At 43.3% G+C, this 14,656-nt stretch overlaps 1 protein-coding gene across 1 annotated transcript in view; it reads left to right on the top strand.

The window, feature by feature from the left end:
- Positions 1-14,656, top strand: part of LOC144499144 (excitatory amino acid transporter 2-like) — a 148,691-nt gene that overhangs the window by 94,412 nt on the left and 39,623 nt on the right. Inside the window, exon 3 of the mRNA XM_078221224.1 lies at positions 11,874-12,026. Coding sequence (XP_078077350.1) covers positions 11,874-12,026 — 153 coding nt within the window. The remainder of the gene's footprint in view (positions 1-11,873; positions 12,027-14,656) is intronic.

Below are 14,656 nucleotides of genomic sequence, written 5' to 3'. Positions count from 1 at the left end.
CTCAACAGAGTAAAACCATGGATATTTCTAACTGATGAAAATCAGCCCTTATCCTTATGGAAGTTATTTGTCTCCCTAGTTTCATCACTAAATAAAACTCATTATCAGTTGCTTTAGTTCATAAACAACTGATTACTGTTGGTATTAAAATGACAGTAAACTTTGCTTTATAAAGTATTTTATCCTGGATGTTCTCATCCTTTATTTCTGTGTTTATACTCTGAGTACATTACGTTTCAGTTTTCTGCACATTCTCTGCTATTCTGTCCCAATAAACAGCATCCTCCATTGTTCTTTCTCCTAGTATCTGACAGTCGTCTTCCTGTGTTTCCTTTATTACTATTTCTTAGTATTTATTGTCCCTTCTCTTTCTGAGCTTAATTGAGAAAGTGGTGATAATCCTTACATGTTTAACAGCTCCTGGACCCTTGAATCCTGATCCCAACCGGTATAAAATACTCCTCCATGCTCAGACTCCTGATCCTTATATGAAATTCATTCTTCAGTAGCACTCTTCTGAACCATGTTCCATATAAGATACTTGTCCAGACCCCAGGCACAGAACAGCTCATCATTGTACATTTAATTACTAAGTTAGGTTGAGAAGATGAATCGTTGCACTGAAGCATTATATAGCTTGGCACCCTGCATCCACAGGATTTGTCGCTTCTGAACAAATCCTTTAGGCTACAGTGAAATCCACTTTGACATCTGTGGATAGCACTGATCACACTGGTGGGAGGCAGTGCTTCATTCATCTAATTTCTCTCAACAACTTTCAGCCTCAACACCACTTGCAGCATGGTTGTTTTTCCACTTAATGAGCAGTCACGAGGCTTCAAGTGGGTCTGGATACACTGACACTATGATTGCTATCCCTCCGGAGAATCGTCCTCATGTCACTCAGAGCTCTGCTTCTCGTCTATCTCACCAATTCATGTTAACTCTGAAATGTTAATACAACTTTCATTAAAATTCAGCATAGAAATCCAAAAATATCCTGCTCTGTCAAAATGCTGAGGGCTAGAATTTTGCTTTCATAGAGTTGCTGGAGCCAGTGCTTGGAAGCTGGAAGCCCTGAAAATGAGTGGATGGTGCTTCTGGCTGCATCTGGAGAGGACTATGTGCTCCCCCCATGCTGGGTGCACAATGTGTCACAATTGGCCAGATCCTGGTTTCAATTGGCCGTTCTGGCTGATTTGACATGTTTTCGAAAGCTGGACTGCCCACTGAGCATGTGTGTCATTCACACACAGTACAAGATGCGATCAGCTGCAATAGCCATCTGCCACCAAAGAGCTTGCAGGTCAAGTAATTTCGAATAATGTCTGCTAAAGTTTGTGGAAGCATTTTTGGAGATGCTACATTCTCCATGGCAAGATAGAGAATTTGGTAACGTGTCTATGCACATGGGGGCTTTCACTGCAGTACCCTGAGTCTGCAATATGACAGGAAGATGGAGCAGTGGCTGAAGAGAGGATGGAGGAAGAGGAGGTGGCAGGAAGGAAGTGATACCTTTATTGTGGACAGGCTGCCTGTGATCATACACTCAGAAACCATGTCCCTTAAAATGCCGCCCCTACTATCTTCCGTGGGAGTTCCCTCCATTATCCTGATGGTAGTTCACATCCCACCCCATGTGGATGTGAAGATCGTGCTGGATGAAATATACACCACTATGAATAGTCTTGAGACGAAACATCCCGAGGCCTTGTTCATCATGGCCGGGGACTTCAATCAGGTCAAGCTCAAGAGTGTACTACCAAGTTACCACCAACACGTCTCCTGTTCCACCAGAGGCCCAAACATCCTAGACCACTGCTACACAAATATCAAACATGCCTACCGTTCTATCGCCCGCCCACACTTTGGCAAATCAGACCACAAGGCTGTGCTCCTGCTCCCGGCTTACAAGCAAAAACTGAAGCGGGAGAATCCACCAAAGAAAGTCATGCAATGTTGCTCTGAGGAATCAGATGATCTCCTAGTCCTTGGAGTCAGTGGACGAGTCAGTATTTAAAAACTCTGCGACCAGCCTAACGAATACGCCACTACAGTAACTGACTTCATTAGTAAGTGTGTAGAGAAGACTGTGTGCCAAAGAAGCAGATCTGTGTGTTCCCCAACCGGAAACCATGGATGAACAGGGATATCCACTGCTTGTTGAAGTCCAGGTCTGAGGCATTCAAGTCAGGTGACACTGACCTATACAAGAAAGCCAGATACGATCTAAGGAGATCCATCAAAGATGCCAAAAGACATAACTGAACCAAGCTAGCGTCCCAGGCTAGCCACACCGACAAGGTCTGCAAGACATAACAGGCTGCAAGATGAAGGCGTGTAAAATTGCAGGTCAACGCACCCCTCCCTGATGAGCTCAATGCATTCTACGCCCATTTTGAGCAAGAGGTCAGCGAGAGCACACCCTCCACCCTGGAAACCCTGGATGAACCTGTATCTGGGGTCACCATTGACGATGTCAGTGCAGCTTTCTCGAAGGTCAACCCACGGAAAGCGACTGGCCCGGATGGGGTACCCGTATGAGCACTCAGATCCTGTGCGGATCAGCTGGCGGGAGTATTCGCAGACATCTTCACACTCTCTTTACAACAATCTGAGGTCCTTATCTGCTTCAAGAAGATGACCATCATCCCGGTACCTAAGAAAAACCAAGCAGCGTGCCTTAATGACTATTGGCTGGTGGCTCTGACATCCATCATTATAAAGTGCTTCAAAAGGCTAGTCATGGCATGAATCAATCCCAGCCTCCCCGACTACCTGGATCCACTACAGTTTGCCTATCGCTGCAACGGGTCCACAGCAGACGCCATTTCCCTGGCCCTGCACTCAACTCTGGAACATCTAGATAACAAGGACACCTATATCAGACTCCTATTTATTGATGAAACTCATCCCAGACTCCGTGGTCTGGGCCTCGGCTCCTCCCTCTGTGACTGGATCCTGAACTTCCTAACTCACAGACCACAATCAGTAAGGGTAGGCAACAACACCTCCTCCGTGATCATCCTCAACACCGGTGCCCCACAAGGTTGGTTGTCAGCCCCCTACTATACTCCTTATACATCTATGACTGTGTGACCAAATTCCCCTCCAACGCGATTTTCAAGTTTGCTGACAACACCACCGCAGTGGGTCGGATCTCAAACAATGACAAGACGGAGTACAGGAATGAGATGGCGAATCTGATGAACTGGTGCAGCAACAATAATCTCTCGCTCAATGTCAACAAAACAAAGGAGATTGTCATCGACTTCAGGAAGCGTAAAGGAGAACATGCCCCTGTCTACATCAACGGGGACGAAGTAGAAAGGGTTGAGAGCTTCAAGTTTTTAGGTGTCCCGATCACCAACGACCTGTCTTGGTCCCCCCCATGCCGACACTATAGTTAAGAAAGCCCATCAACGCCTCTACTTTCTCAGTAGATGAAGGAAATTTGGTATGTCAGCTACGACTCTCACCAACTTTTACAAATGCACCATAGAAAGCATTCTTTCTGGTTGTATCTCAGCTTGGTATGGCTCCTGCTCTGCCCAAGACCGCAAGGAACTACAAAAGGTCATGAATGTAGCCCAATCCATCAGCCTCCCATTCATTGACTCTGTCTACATGTCCCGCTGCCTCGGCAAAGCAGCCAGCAAAATTAAGGACCCTACGCAGCCCAGACATTTTCTCTTCCACCTTCCTCCGACAGGAAAGAGATACAAAAGTCTGAGGTCACGTACCAACTGACTCAAGAACAGCTTCTTCCCTGCTGCTGTCAGGCTTTTGAATGGACTTGCCTTGTATTAAGTTAATCTTTCTCTACACCCTAGCTATGACTGTAACACTACATTCTCCACTCTCTTGTTTCCTTCTCCATGAATGGTATGCTTTGTCTGTATAATGCGCAAGAAACAATACTTTTCACTGTATGTTAATACATGTGACAGTAAATCAAACCTTAGATCATCCTCCTTTTACTAGCATTAACCCCACCTTTTCATTTGTCTGCAATAAATGTTGGCCTAGCCAGCAATTCTCACCCACCATGAATGAGTCTTTAAAAATTTCACTATTCTCTTAGCCAAAATCCTGAAATAATAGCCAACAGAAGTCTTGCTGTAAAATCTTACTAAGCAACTCCTCAAATTATCCAAGCAAGAACAAACTGTTCACCCTTAAGTGTTCCCTTCATACCTTGTGGATGTCTTTGCCTGCCCTTATGCTCCTAATGTGGAGATGCCAGCATTGGACAGGGGTAAACACAGTAAGAAGTTTAACAACACCAGGTTAAAGTCCAACAGGTTTATTTGGTAGCAAAAGCCACAAGCTTTCGGAGCCTGAAGGAGCTTAAGGCTCCGAAAGCTTGTGGCTTTTGCTACCAAATAAACCTGTTGGACTTTAACCTGGTGTTGTTAAACTTCTTACTTATGCTCCTACACAGTGCTCTCCTAGTCTTGCAGCAAGGCTGCTGATTTTCACTGGGGATGACTGCAGATGGCCTTGCAAAATGTCCTTGTAACAGCAAGGGCAGTGGCAGAGTCACAGTGACGGGAACATGAATGCTTCATCCTAAAATAGGTCAACTGGATCATGCTCTGCACTGCACCCCAGCAACATTCATTATCTTCTGGAGCACAGATTGGTGGACTGCTGTGAGAACTTGAATGACCCTTTGAATTCTCAGATCCACAGCCAGAAACTGCAAAAATCTGATCTACATGGCAGTAAGCACGGATCTCATGACTCCTTATCTGAGTTGGAACTGCAACACAAGTGTCACATCAGCTGCATCACTGCTATGGGTCTGCAATGTTATCATGAAGTTAGCCACCATTTCCACACCAGAAAGGATAGACTGTCGACCTGGCATGAAGCCCTGTGCTTAATTATAGCTAGACTCCACCATGCTGCATGATAGGAGGCTGTCTTGTAGCCCTGACAATACCCCAAGGATTTCAGTGTGTATTCCACCTCCCACCCCCCACCACTCTCCCTACCCACATATCAACCAATTAGTGAACTGGGCATGAGCTATCCATTGCCCCTGGCCTGAGTGAATCCCACACATGTCCTGTGACTCATTTGCAAATTCCTATACTCTAAAGTTCAGGCAGTGCCAGTGGGGGCATGTGTCAGACCAAGTGGGTATCTGAAAGTATGAAATCAGATGGGAGGATTGGGGTGAGGGAGAATGGGGAGATGGGTTCATGATCATACAATCTGCAGCTTGCACATTTTCACAGCATGCAAAATGGCGCCAGTGAGAGCAGGAACCTGCAGCTAGCAATAGTGCCGAAAGTGAAGAAGTAGCCATGAGGTGGGAAACAAGTTCAGCCACAAATAAGATGAGAAGATTTAGAAGAGGCAATCATTAAGCAAGGTTTGAAGCGGAATGTTATCGATGTGGAGGTAACCACTCCCCTGAATCCTGCAGGTGTAGAGGTCATAGGATAAACCAGTTCCGGCATAGGAGCAGAGCCAAGTCAAGTCTACCAAGTAACCGATTAAATAATGTATAATCACCCAATAGGTGATTTAAATATTCACTCATTGTGGTCTAGTGGTTAGGATTTGGTGCTCTCACCGCCGCGGTCCGGGTTCGATTCCCGGTCAGGGAAAACAAATTTATTGGACGGCATGGTGGCACAGTGGTTAGCATTGCTGCCTCACAGCACCAGGGACCCGGGTTCAATTCCCGGCTTGGGTCACTGTCTGTGTGGAGTCTGCATCTTCGCCATAAATGATTTGATTGGCCATGCTAAATTGACCCTAGTGTCGGGGATAAGCAGTGTAAACATGTGGGGTTATGGGAATAGGGTCTGGGTGAGATTGTGGTCGGTGCAGACTCGATGGGCCAAATGGCCTCCTTCTGTACTGTAGGGATTCTATGAAAAGCAGGCACGATAGCCTCATCACTAATGCTCTGGGTAAATGGGAAGCCTCTTAAAATGCAAGCTGATTCAGGGGCATTAGCTACTGTGATAATTGGGCAGACACATCGGTACTTGAGAAAAGGAGTTCAACCATTGAATTTGAAGAATACTGCGGCCAAGTTAATAATTTTTACTGGAGAACTGATTAAAAATAGTGGGCACTGCATTGGTACATGTAAGCTGTGGGTATCACAGCATTGTTTCCAGAGGGCAATGGAGAGATTGCTGCAGGGGCTATCACGAGCCATTGTATACCTTGGTGATGTTCTTACAACTGGATCAACAGAAGCCGAGTATCTAGCAAAGTTAGAGGAGGTGCTGAGAAGATTTCAAGAGGCTGGAGTTCACCTCAAGAAGCAGAAATGTACTTTTCAAGCCGATGAGATAATCTGCCTGAGGCACCATGTAGATGCATAAGGATTACACCCCATAGAAGACAAAATTTTTGGAATGGCAAATTACTATGGGTATTTTTTTAAATCAAACTTCTTGACATTATTGGCTGCATTGCATATTCTGCTAAAAACAGTGTTGGTTTTGGAAGACTTCCCTGAATGAAACTTTTAACAAGAGTATGACAATTGCTGCATTCTTTAAACTTGTTCATACATTTCGACCTGTCTAAGGAACTGGTATTGACCTGCAATACCTCTCCATATGCTGTTGGGTAGGCGATCTGCCTCATAAGTGTGGGTTTCTGTACTCTGAGTCATCTCAGGAGCTGATTGTATGTATAGTTTTAATCTCTAAATAAACGAGTTGTGTTTTCCCTAAACTGGTGAATGAGCATCTTTATATTCATTCCACTATTGGCTTTCAAAATTCTTATTTTTAAAAATGACATCAAATTAGGATGAGGAAACAAACTGCCTGGCTGCCTTTATTGCTTTCTTTGTCCCCTCAATTTCTGGGTCAGTTAGAACTCTCTCTGGGTGGGGTGCGCACTAATATTGTGCTAATATTCCACTTGGAACTTTCTGCATCACCTGCAATTTTAAGCTTTAAGTTTCCTCTTGTTCAAAATTGTTTTAAAATTGCTGAGTTGTATGTGCTGGAAGGTAAAGAAAAATACTTGCATGAACTAACTGGTTCAAGCCTACTGATGTTTCCTGGGCAAGTAGATATGATCTAAATTCCAAGAACAAGGTGTAAACAAGACTTTCAAATAAAAGATTTAACAAAGGCACAGAAGACAATCTGATGAATATTTTATTAAGGATTTTTCATATTTTCATTTTGTTTAAATCTTTGTTTTGGACATTATGGGGGCGATCTTATCAAAAAGATTCTAAGTGCTGAACGAGCATAAAATGGAAGAGTTTCAGATCAGTTTTTCGGGGCAAGTTTGAAAATGCAATCTTATGCCACATTGTGTAAAAATGATGCACGATCTGTTTCCTGTCAGTAGGGTTAGGATACAAGTCCCAAGCACACTGGAATGCAGGCTGTTCACACCTGAGGGCATAATTGCGAAAGTGCAGATCTCTCTACCTCTCCTTGGGCCCTGCTCCCATCATGGCTGCCCCGCTCCATTAGCACTGCCTGACACTCCATGGGGGGTGCCAGGTTGATACTGCCAGGGTGGCTGACTGACACTGCTCAAGGGGCACTGCCTGCCCCTGCAATAAGGGAGCCTTATTGGCCTTTGGTCCTACTGGCGAGGCCATCACATCAAGTCCCCATTGATGGGAACCGTACGTGATCCTTGCTGGTGAGGGCCCTAACTGGCGAGGCCTCTAAGGCAAGTGAGCTTGGATGATAGTGTCCCGGGCTCACTAATTATGTTTAAATTCTATTTAAAATGTGTTTAAATATTGAAATCAGCTTCGTGCCCGTAATCACATCTGATATCTGGGCCTGGTAAGATTGCGAGCTGAGAAATAGGGCGTGAACCCGATTTTTCGCCCCTCACCCAATCTTATCAACTGGCCCCGCCCATTGACTGGTGGGACACGAAGATAAGATAGCCCTGGAGGTAAAAAACATGAGGTGTCTCAAATGGTTGTCCCATCTGCCAACTTTCATTTTATGCCCTTCACAAAAAGTAAAAATTGATTCCTAGAATCTTGTTATTAAGAAAACAATGTGAATCAAAGAAAAACTCATTGAGTTTTGAGCAATCTGAGAACCCAATGGTTGTACAATCACTGGGGGATATAAAGTGCAGCTATGGTGAATTAGGAATTAGCTTGATTCAAAAGTTAAAACATTTTCATCAATCAGAATGCCACCTACAGTAGTAAGAGATAATGTAGGAGGTTCCAGTGAACTTTTAATGGAACGAATATTTAATATACTGAATATATTATGAATTTGGTGTTGCCCATTATGATTCAGAAGTTTGAGAAAAGCCGGATCATTATGAAAGAATGTTACTAGGCATTAAAATAAATATTGAACAGAATTCATTAGGTAATCTTGTCCCTTCACAATCATGAATGTGACTACATTTAGAGTATTGTGTATTGATTTGGTTGTCACTGTATAAAAAGGGCATTGCTGTTTTTGAATGATTGAGGGATGGAGAGATTTGATTCAAGGGGCCTTTTGGCTAAGATCAAGCATCTGATCGAACCCAAGATGGGATGCAATGTCTTATCTTGTCAGCTTGGATCTTGTTTGTCTCTCTCATGGGTACCATGAATTGGAATTTAACTTTGGCTTTCGGAACAAGCAAGGAATGGGTTCAGGTTTACATGGTGCATTCTGAGCATTGGCTTTGTAACTTTAAGAATGGAGTGAAATTTTTTTTTAAAGGAGTAATTATGTAAAAAGATCAAGCGTAGCATCAAGCCTAAGATCAGATGTAATGCCCATTCTTGTCAGCTTGCATCTAGTTTGTCCCTTTTGTGGAAATTATGAATTGGATTCAATTTGAATTTTTATTGATTTTTAGAGCCAGCAGTGAGAGGGATTAGTGGGTTTACCCTGTCTAGTCTGAGCATTAGCTTTGGAACTCTTAGAAATTCACCATTTTTAAAAAAATTATGTAAATTGGGTATAATGTCTGAGTTTAGTACAGGGTTTCATGGTAAGTTCTAGAAAATTTAGAATTTAAGGTGTAATGAGTACTATATACAGTTTTGAGCATCATACTCACATGTATGCATTTCTCCTTTCCCACTCTGTTCTTTCTGATAAACTGTTCCTCTGAAATACCTTCCACTTCTGATGAAAGGCTGTGCCTGAAAAATCAAGTGCAGCATTTTATGGGGTGCATGATACCCGTGCCCCAGCTAAAATGTCAGTAGGGAGCCTGGTCATTGAAAGAACAACTGCCCTGCTCTCATTTAGAAGGCTGGAGTTGGGATTTCTGCTCTCCCACCTGTCCAAGGGACAGGAAATTCCACCTCTGAGATCTGCCAGCCAATCAAATAACCAGCAGCTCTGTAGTCTCAGTAGTACCAGGTGAGAGCAGTGGGCACAGGTAGTATGTATTGGATTAGACCCAATTAAGTAACTGTTAATTGTCTTCAATAGGCCTAAGGTTGGGCAGGCCATCCGGCACCCCACACCCCTATAAAATGTGAGAAGATCGGGGTAGGTATGAAGTTGGCAGATAGGTCCACACGGCATACTACCAGCGCCACAGCCCCCCACCCCTCCCTTTTTGATGAAGGTGTTTAAAATTATCAAGTATTAAGCCAAAGTGGGTAGAAGCAGACTATTTCCAATGATTGAAGCATCCAGAACAACTGGACATAGATACAAGATTAAATGTAAGGGATTATGAAGGAAAACAGGAGAAACCTTTTTGCACAGTGATTAGCGCTGTTGCCTCACAACATCAAGGACCTGGGTTCGATTCCGGCCTTGAGTGACTGTCTGCATGAAGTTTTCACATTCTCCCCGTGTCTTCATGGGTTTCCTCCAGTTTCCTCCCACAGTACAAAGATCTGCATGTTAGATGGATTAGCCATGGTAAATGTGTGGGGTTATAGGGATAAGCCGGGGGTGTGTGTCTGGTTGAGATACTCTTGGTGGAGAGTTGGTACGGACTCGATGGGCCGAATGGCCTCCTTCTGCACTGCAGGAATTCTATGCACAGCATTATCAAGATGTGGAATTTGTAATGAAAGTAGATACCATGGCCCTGGATTTTTGTGTTAATGTTCAGGAAAACATGATTTGCACATTTTTGCAGTGCCCTGACCCATGTGTGGCCTTGCCCGATAATTGAGTTTTTTCACAGCCTGGATTCACAGTGCAGTCTGTGAGCCACAATAGGGTCTGGGAAAAGTATGGGTGAGCAGGCAGGATGGTTAGCAGGCCTGATTTAATTCTCCAGCACAGTCATCCAGCTCTCAAAATCATCACTTAAAAGTTCCCTAAATTTTATCACTTACCCACTCCATATGCCCTTTCCAATCCTCTTTGTCACCTTCATACCCCATCTCATCCCCATGTCTCCTTCATGCCACTTCCAGATCTCCTATGCCACCCATGTCCTGTCTTTTTGCCCATGTCACCTCCATGACCCCCATATATCTTCCATCGTCAGCCTGTATGTACAGTTCATAGGGGCCATGCAATAGCAATAAGAATTATTTTTAATGCAGGTGTAAGAAAATTAAACCTGTAACAATATAAAACTTCTACATTGAAGAAAAAAGATTATATTTTTAGATGGCCTCCAAAGGCTGAGTATTTATGAGCTTGTATAATTGTCAGTCATTCGTTGCACAGCTGTGTCAACAGACTATTGGTTTTTGGAACTCAGCCAAGCATTCATAATTGCTACATCTTTCACTACATTATTGCAGCCCCATGAGTCTGAAATTGAAAGTTTGGCAGCGTATCAATGGACGGGAGCAGTTGCTCAAATTTTTTCTTACTTTTCAAAGCAGGGAATGTGTTTCCATAGTCACTGCTGTCTGCAATTTTGCCAAACTTGACAGGGAGGGTTTGCAGTACATTTTTATGTTCACTTTGAATGTATTATTGCCATTTCTTCAATGGAGGAAGTACTGCAATGCATTGTAACACTTCCACAATAGTGGTCAATGTTATGGTCAACTTATGTTTGCAAGATAGAGCCTGAAAAGCTTTGAATCCCAACTTTCTAACCAAAGTTTGGCCAACTAATAAGAACGAACAAAGAAAATTACAGCACAGGAACAGGCCCTTCGGCCCTCCAAGCCTGCACTCACCATGCTGCCCGACTTAATTAAAACCCCCTACCCTTCCGGGGACCATATCCCTCTATTCCCATCCTATTCACGTACTTGTCAAGACTTACAAATCACTACTGTATCCTCTTCCACTACCTCCCACAGCAACGAGTTCCAGGCACCCACTACTCTGAGTAAAACATTTGCCTCGTACATCTCCTTTAAACCTTGCCCCTCGCACCTTAAACCTATGCCCCCTAGCAATTGACTCTTCCACCCTGGGAAAAAGCTTCTGACTATCCACTCTGTCCATGCCTCTCATAATCTTGTAGACTTCTATCAGGTCTCCCCTCAACCTCCATCGCTCCAGTGAGAACAAACCAAGTTTCTCCAACCTCTCCTCATAGCTAATGCCCTTCATACCAGGCAACATCCTGGTAAATCTTTTCTGTACCCTCTTCAAAGCCTCCGCATCCTTCTGGCAGTGTGGCGACCAGAATTGAACGCTATATTCCAAGTGCGGCCTAACTAAGGTTCTATAAAGCTGCGACATGACTTGCCAATTTTTAAACTCAATACCCCAGCCGATGAAGGCAAGCAAGCCATATGCCTTCTTGACTACCTTCTCCACCTGCATTGCCACTTTCAGTGACCTGTATACCTGTACACCCAGATCCCTTTGCCTCTCTCACTTCACTGAATTGCTGTCACTTCAAAGGTTGCTTTGCATTGGTGAATTATCTTGCCAGGCTCTTTACACAAAGGGGATGTACATAAATATGAATTGTAATTATTGTCCTCTGATCTCCATTTCTTCTGTCTACAGGTGTGATATTTGGAGCAGTGTTTGGAGGATTGCTCCGATATGCGTCTCCCATCCATCCCAATATTGTCATGCTCATAGCGTTTCCAGGCGATATCCTCATGAGGATGTTGAAGATGTTGATTCTCCCTTTGATCATCTCCAGTTTAATCACAGGTGAGCAGTATCTACCACACATCTGGTATCTGTACAAGTGCTCATCCCTGGAAAAGATCACCCAGCACCATCAACCACAGGTTTTGGGTGAAAAATAGCAAGAATCACTTTCACAAATGCAAATCTTTGAAAGTGGCAGGACAAGTTGAGAAGTTAAAAAATATAGGATTCTGGGCATTAGAAGTAGAGTCATAAAGTACAAAACAAAGAAGCTATGCTAAATCTTTATAAATCTTTAGACATTAGCTGGAATGTTGTATTCAATTCTAGGTGTTATACTTCAGGATGGATATCCAGTTCTTCGGGAGGATGTAGGTGACATTTTACTAATCAGGTGGCAGGAAGGAGAGACCCCAGTTACTTGAAGTGACTTCAAAAGCTGGGATTGTTTTCCTTAGAACAGTCAAGATTTATAGGAGATTTGATCGAGGTGCCCAAAATTGGGATCAGTTTTGATAACAAATAAGGAGAAATTGTTTCTAGTGGCAGAACAGTCAGTAACCAGAGGACACGGGCTGACGCTACGGTCAGTACTTTGCTAATTATGAGCAGCTGAAGAGAGGAGTGTTTCATAGAATCTGCAGGTCATTGGGACGCACAGCCTACATCCCTAGCATCACACTGACACTGAAATTCAACTACCACATTATTCATTTATGTGATAGGCAGACTGTCTTTTTACCTTGACACTAGCATCCAAACCAGCCCATGCTTGCAAAATTATCAGTCAGGCTCACAGTGTGTGACTCGCATACTGGAAACGACATATTCACATACAGGGCCCCATCTCTTGCAGGGGATATAACATGTCCACGCATTGTACCCTTTGTAACTAAAGAAAAGCTTGGAGGACAACCATTCTCAGGTTCGTCCTTTAATGAACCAATCAGCACTCTGTTCTCATGTGGTATAAATTATTGTTCTCTTTACGGTTGATATTCTTGCATCTTTTCTGACATAAAACTTCAATAGCATATCTGTTTTTTAAATATAGCACACTTAAAGCTTAAATCCCCTGGCTACCATGTTGTCCCTAAAGGAAGGAATAAAATTGCATTTCTGCAGCGTATTCTGAAATTTAGGACATTCCTCAGTGCTTTACAATCAATGAATTACTTTTAAAATGCCACATTTGCCTTAATGTAGGAAAAGCAGCAACTCACAGCAAATTCCTCAAACAACAAAGTGATAACAATCAGACCACCTTTTTTTGTGATTTGGATGAAAGACAAATATGGGTTTGGACACTAAGGAGAGCAACCGGCTCCTCTTCAAACAGTGCCATGGAATCTGTTATGTTCACCTGAGGGATCTCGGTTAAATGTCTCATTCAAATGATGGCACCTCCCATACTCCTGCACTGGTGTGCCAGTCTAGATTCTGTGCGGAAGTCTCTGGAGAAAGGGCTACCACTGGGCCGCATCTCATACTTTGAATAACTTGTGTGAAGAATTTGAATTCATTTGATCACAGTAAAGTAGGATGGAGTAGATAAATTGGATTGGATAAAAATAGATAAGGAAAATATATTTGAAAGGCTGGCAATGCTCAAAAGAGAAAAGTCACTTGGTCCAGATAAGCGTGCATTTTATTGCAAAAGCAAGATGCCACAGATGCTGGAAGTCTGAAATAAAAACAGAGAATACTGGAAATACTCAGCAGCATCTGTGGAAAGACATTGACATGGTTAAGGTTTCAGGTTGATGACCTTTAAAAGAACTGGAAAAAATTGGAGATGTGACAGCTTTTAAGCAGGTACAGAGACAAGGAAAAGGGGGGAGTGGGGAAAAGAATGAAGTAACAGGTCTGCGACAAAATGGAAAGGCAAGCGAGCTTAAATGGAAAAAGGAATGATTGTGCAAGGTGATGGTAATGGGAGATAATTAACCATAGCCCACAAAGCAAAATAGGCACCTCGTTCCATTGGTTATACAGTTTGATAGGCTACATTTTCCCATTCAATTATGGGGCAAGGGTAAGAGATAGGCCTTAGAATTTGAATTCTCTGTTCTGCTCTCACTTTGACCTCTCTGTCTTCAGTCTCCTACACTGTTCCAATGAAGCTCAACTGAAACTTGAGGAGCAACACTTCATTGTTTAAAGTTTATTTATTAGTGTCACAAGTAGGCTTACATTAACACTGCAATAAAGTTATTGTGAAAATCTTCGAGATGCCACACCCTGGCACCTGCTCTGGTACACTGAGGGAGAATTTAGCATGGCCAATGCACATCTTTGGACTGTGGGAGGAAACTGGAGCATCCAGAGGAAACCCACGCAGACATGGGGAGAACGTGCAAAGTCCACACAGACAGTGACCCGAGCCGGGAATTGAACCCAGGTCACTGGCACTGTGAGGCAGCAGTGCTAACCACTGTGCATTGTTGCTCCATTAGATATTTAGACCACAGCTTTCTGGACTCAACACTGAGTTCAATTTCAATCGTGCCCACACTTCCACTTTCTTTTGGACATCACTTGGTAATGATTTGGCTTTTTCCATTTCACCACCTGACACATTTTTGTTCTTATCCTTGTCCTATTATTATCCCTATTTGACTTGCACCAGCATCCCTCTTGTCATTTGATGTCTCCATCCTATCACCTGTCCTTTTAGCCTCCATCCTTTC

The sequence above is a fragment of the Mustelus asterias genome, chromosome 9 (genome assembly GCF_964213995.1).
Source record: "Mustelus asterias chromosome 9, sMusAst1.hap1.1, whole genome shotgun sequence".
NCBI classification, from domain to species: Eukaryota; Metazoa; Chordata; class Chondrichthyes; order Carcharhiniformes; family Triakidae; genus Mustelus; species Mustelus asterias.
This window is presented reverse-complemented; position numbering and strand designations above follow the sequence as displayed.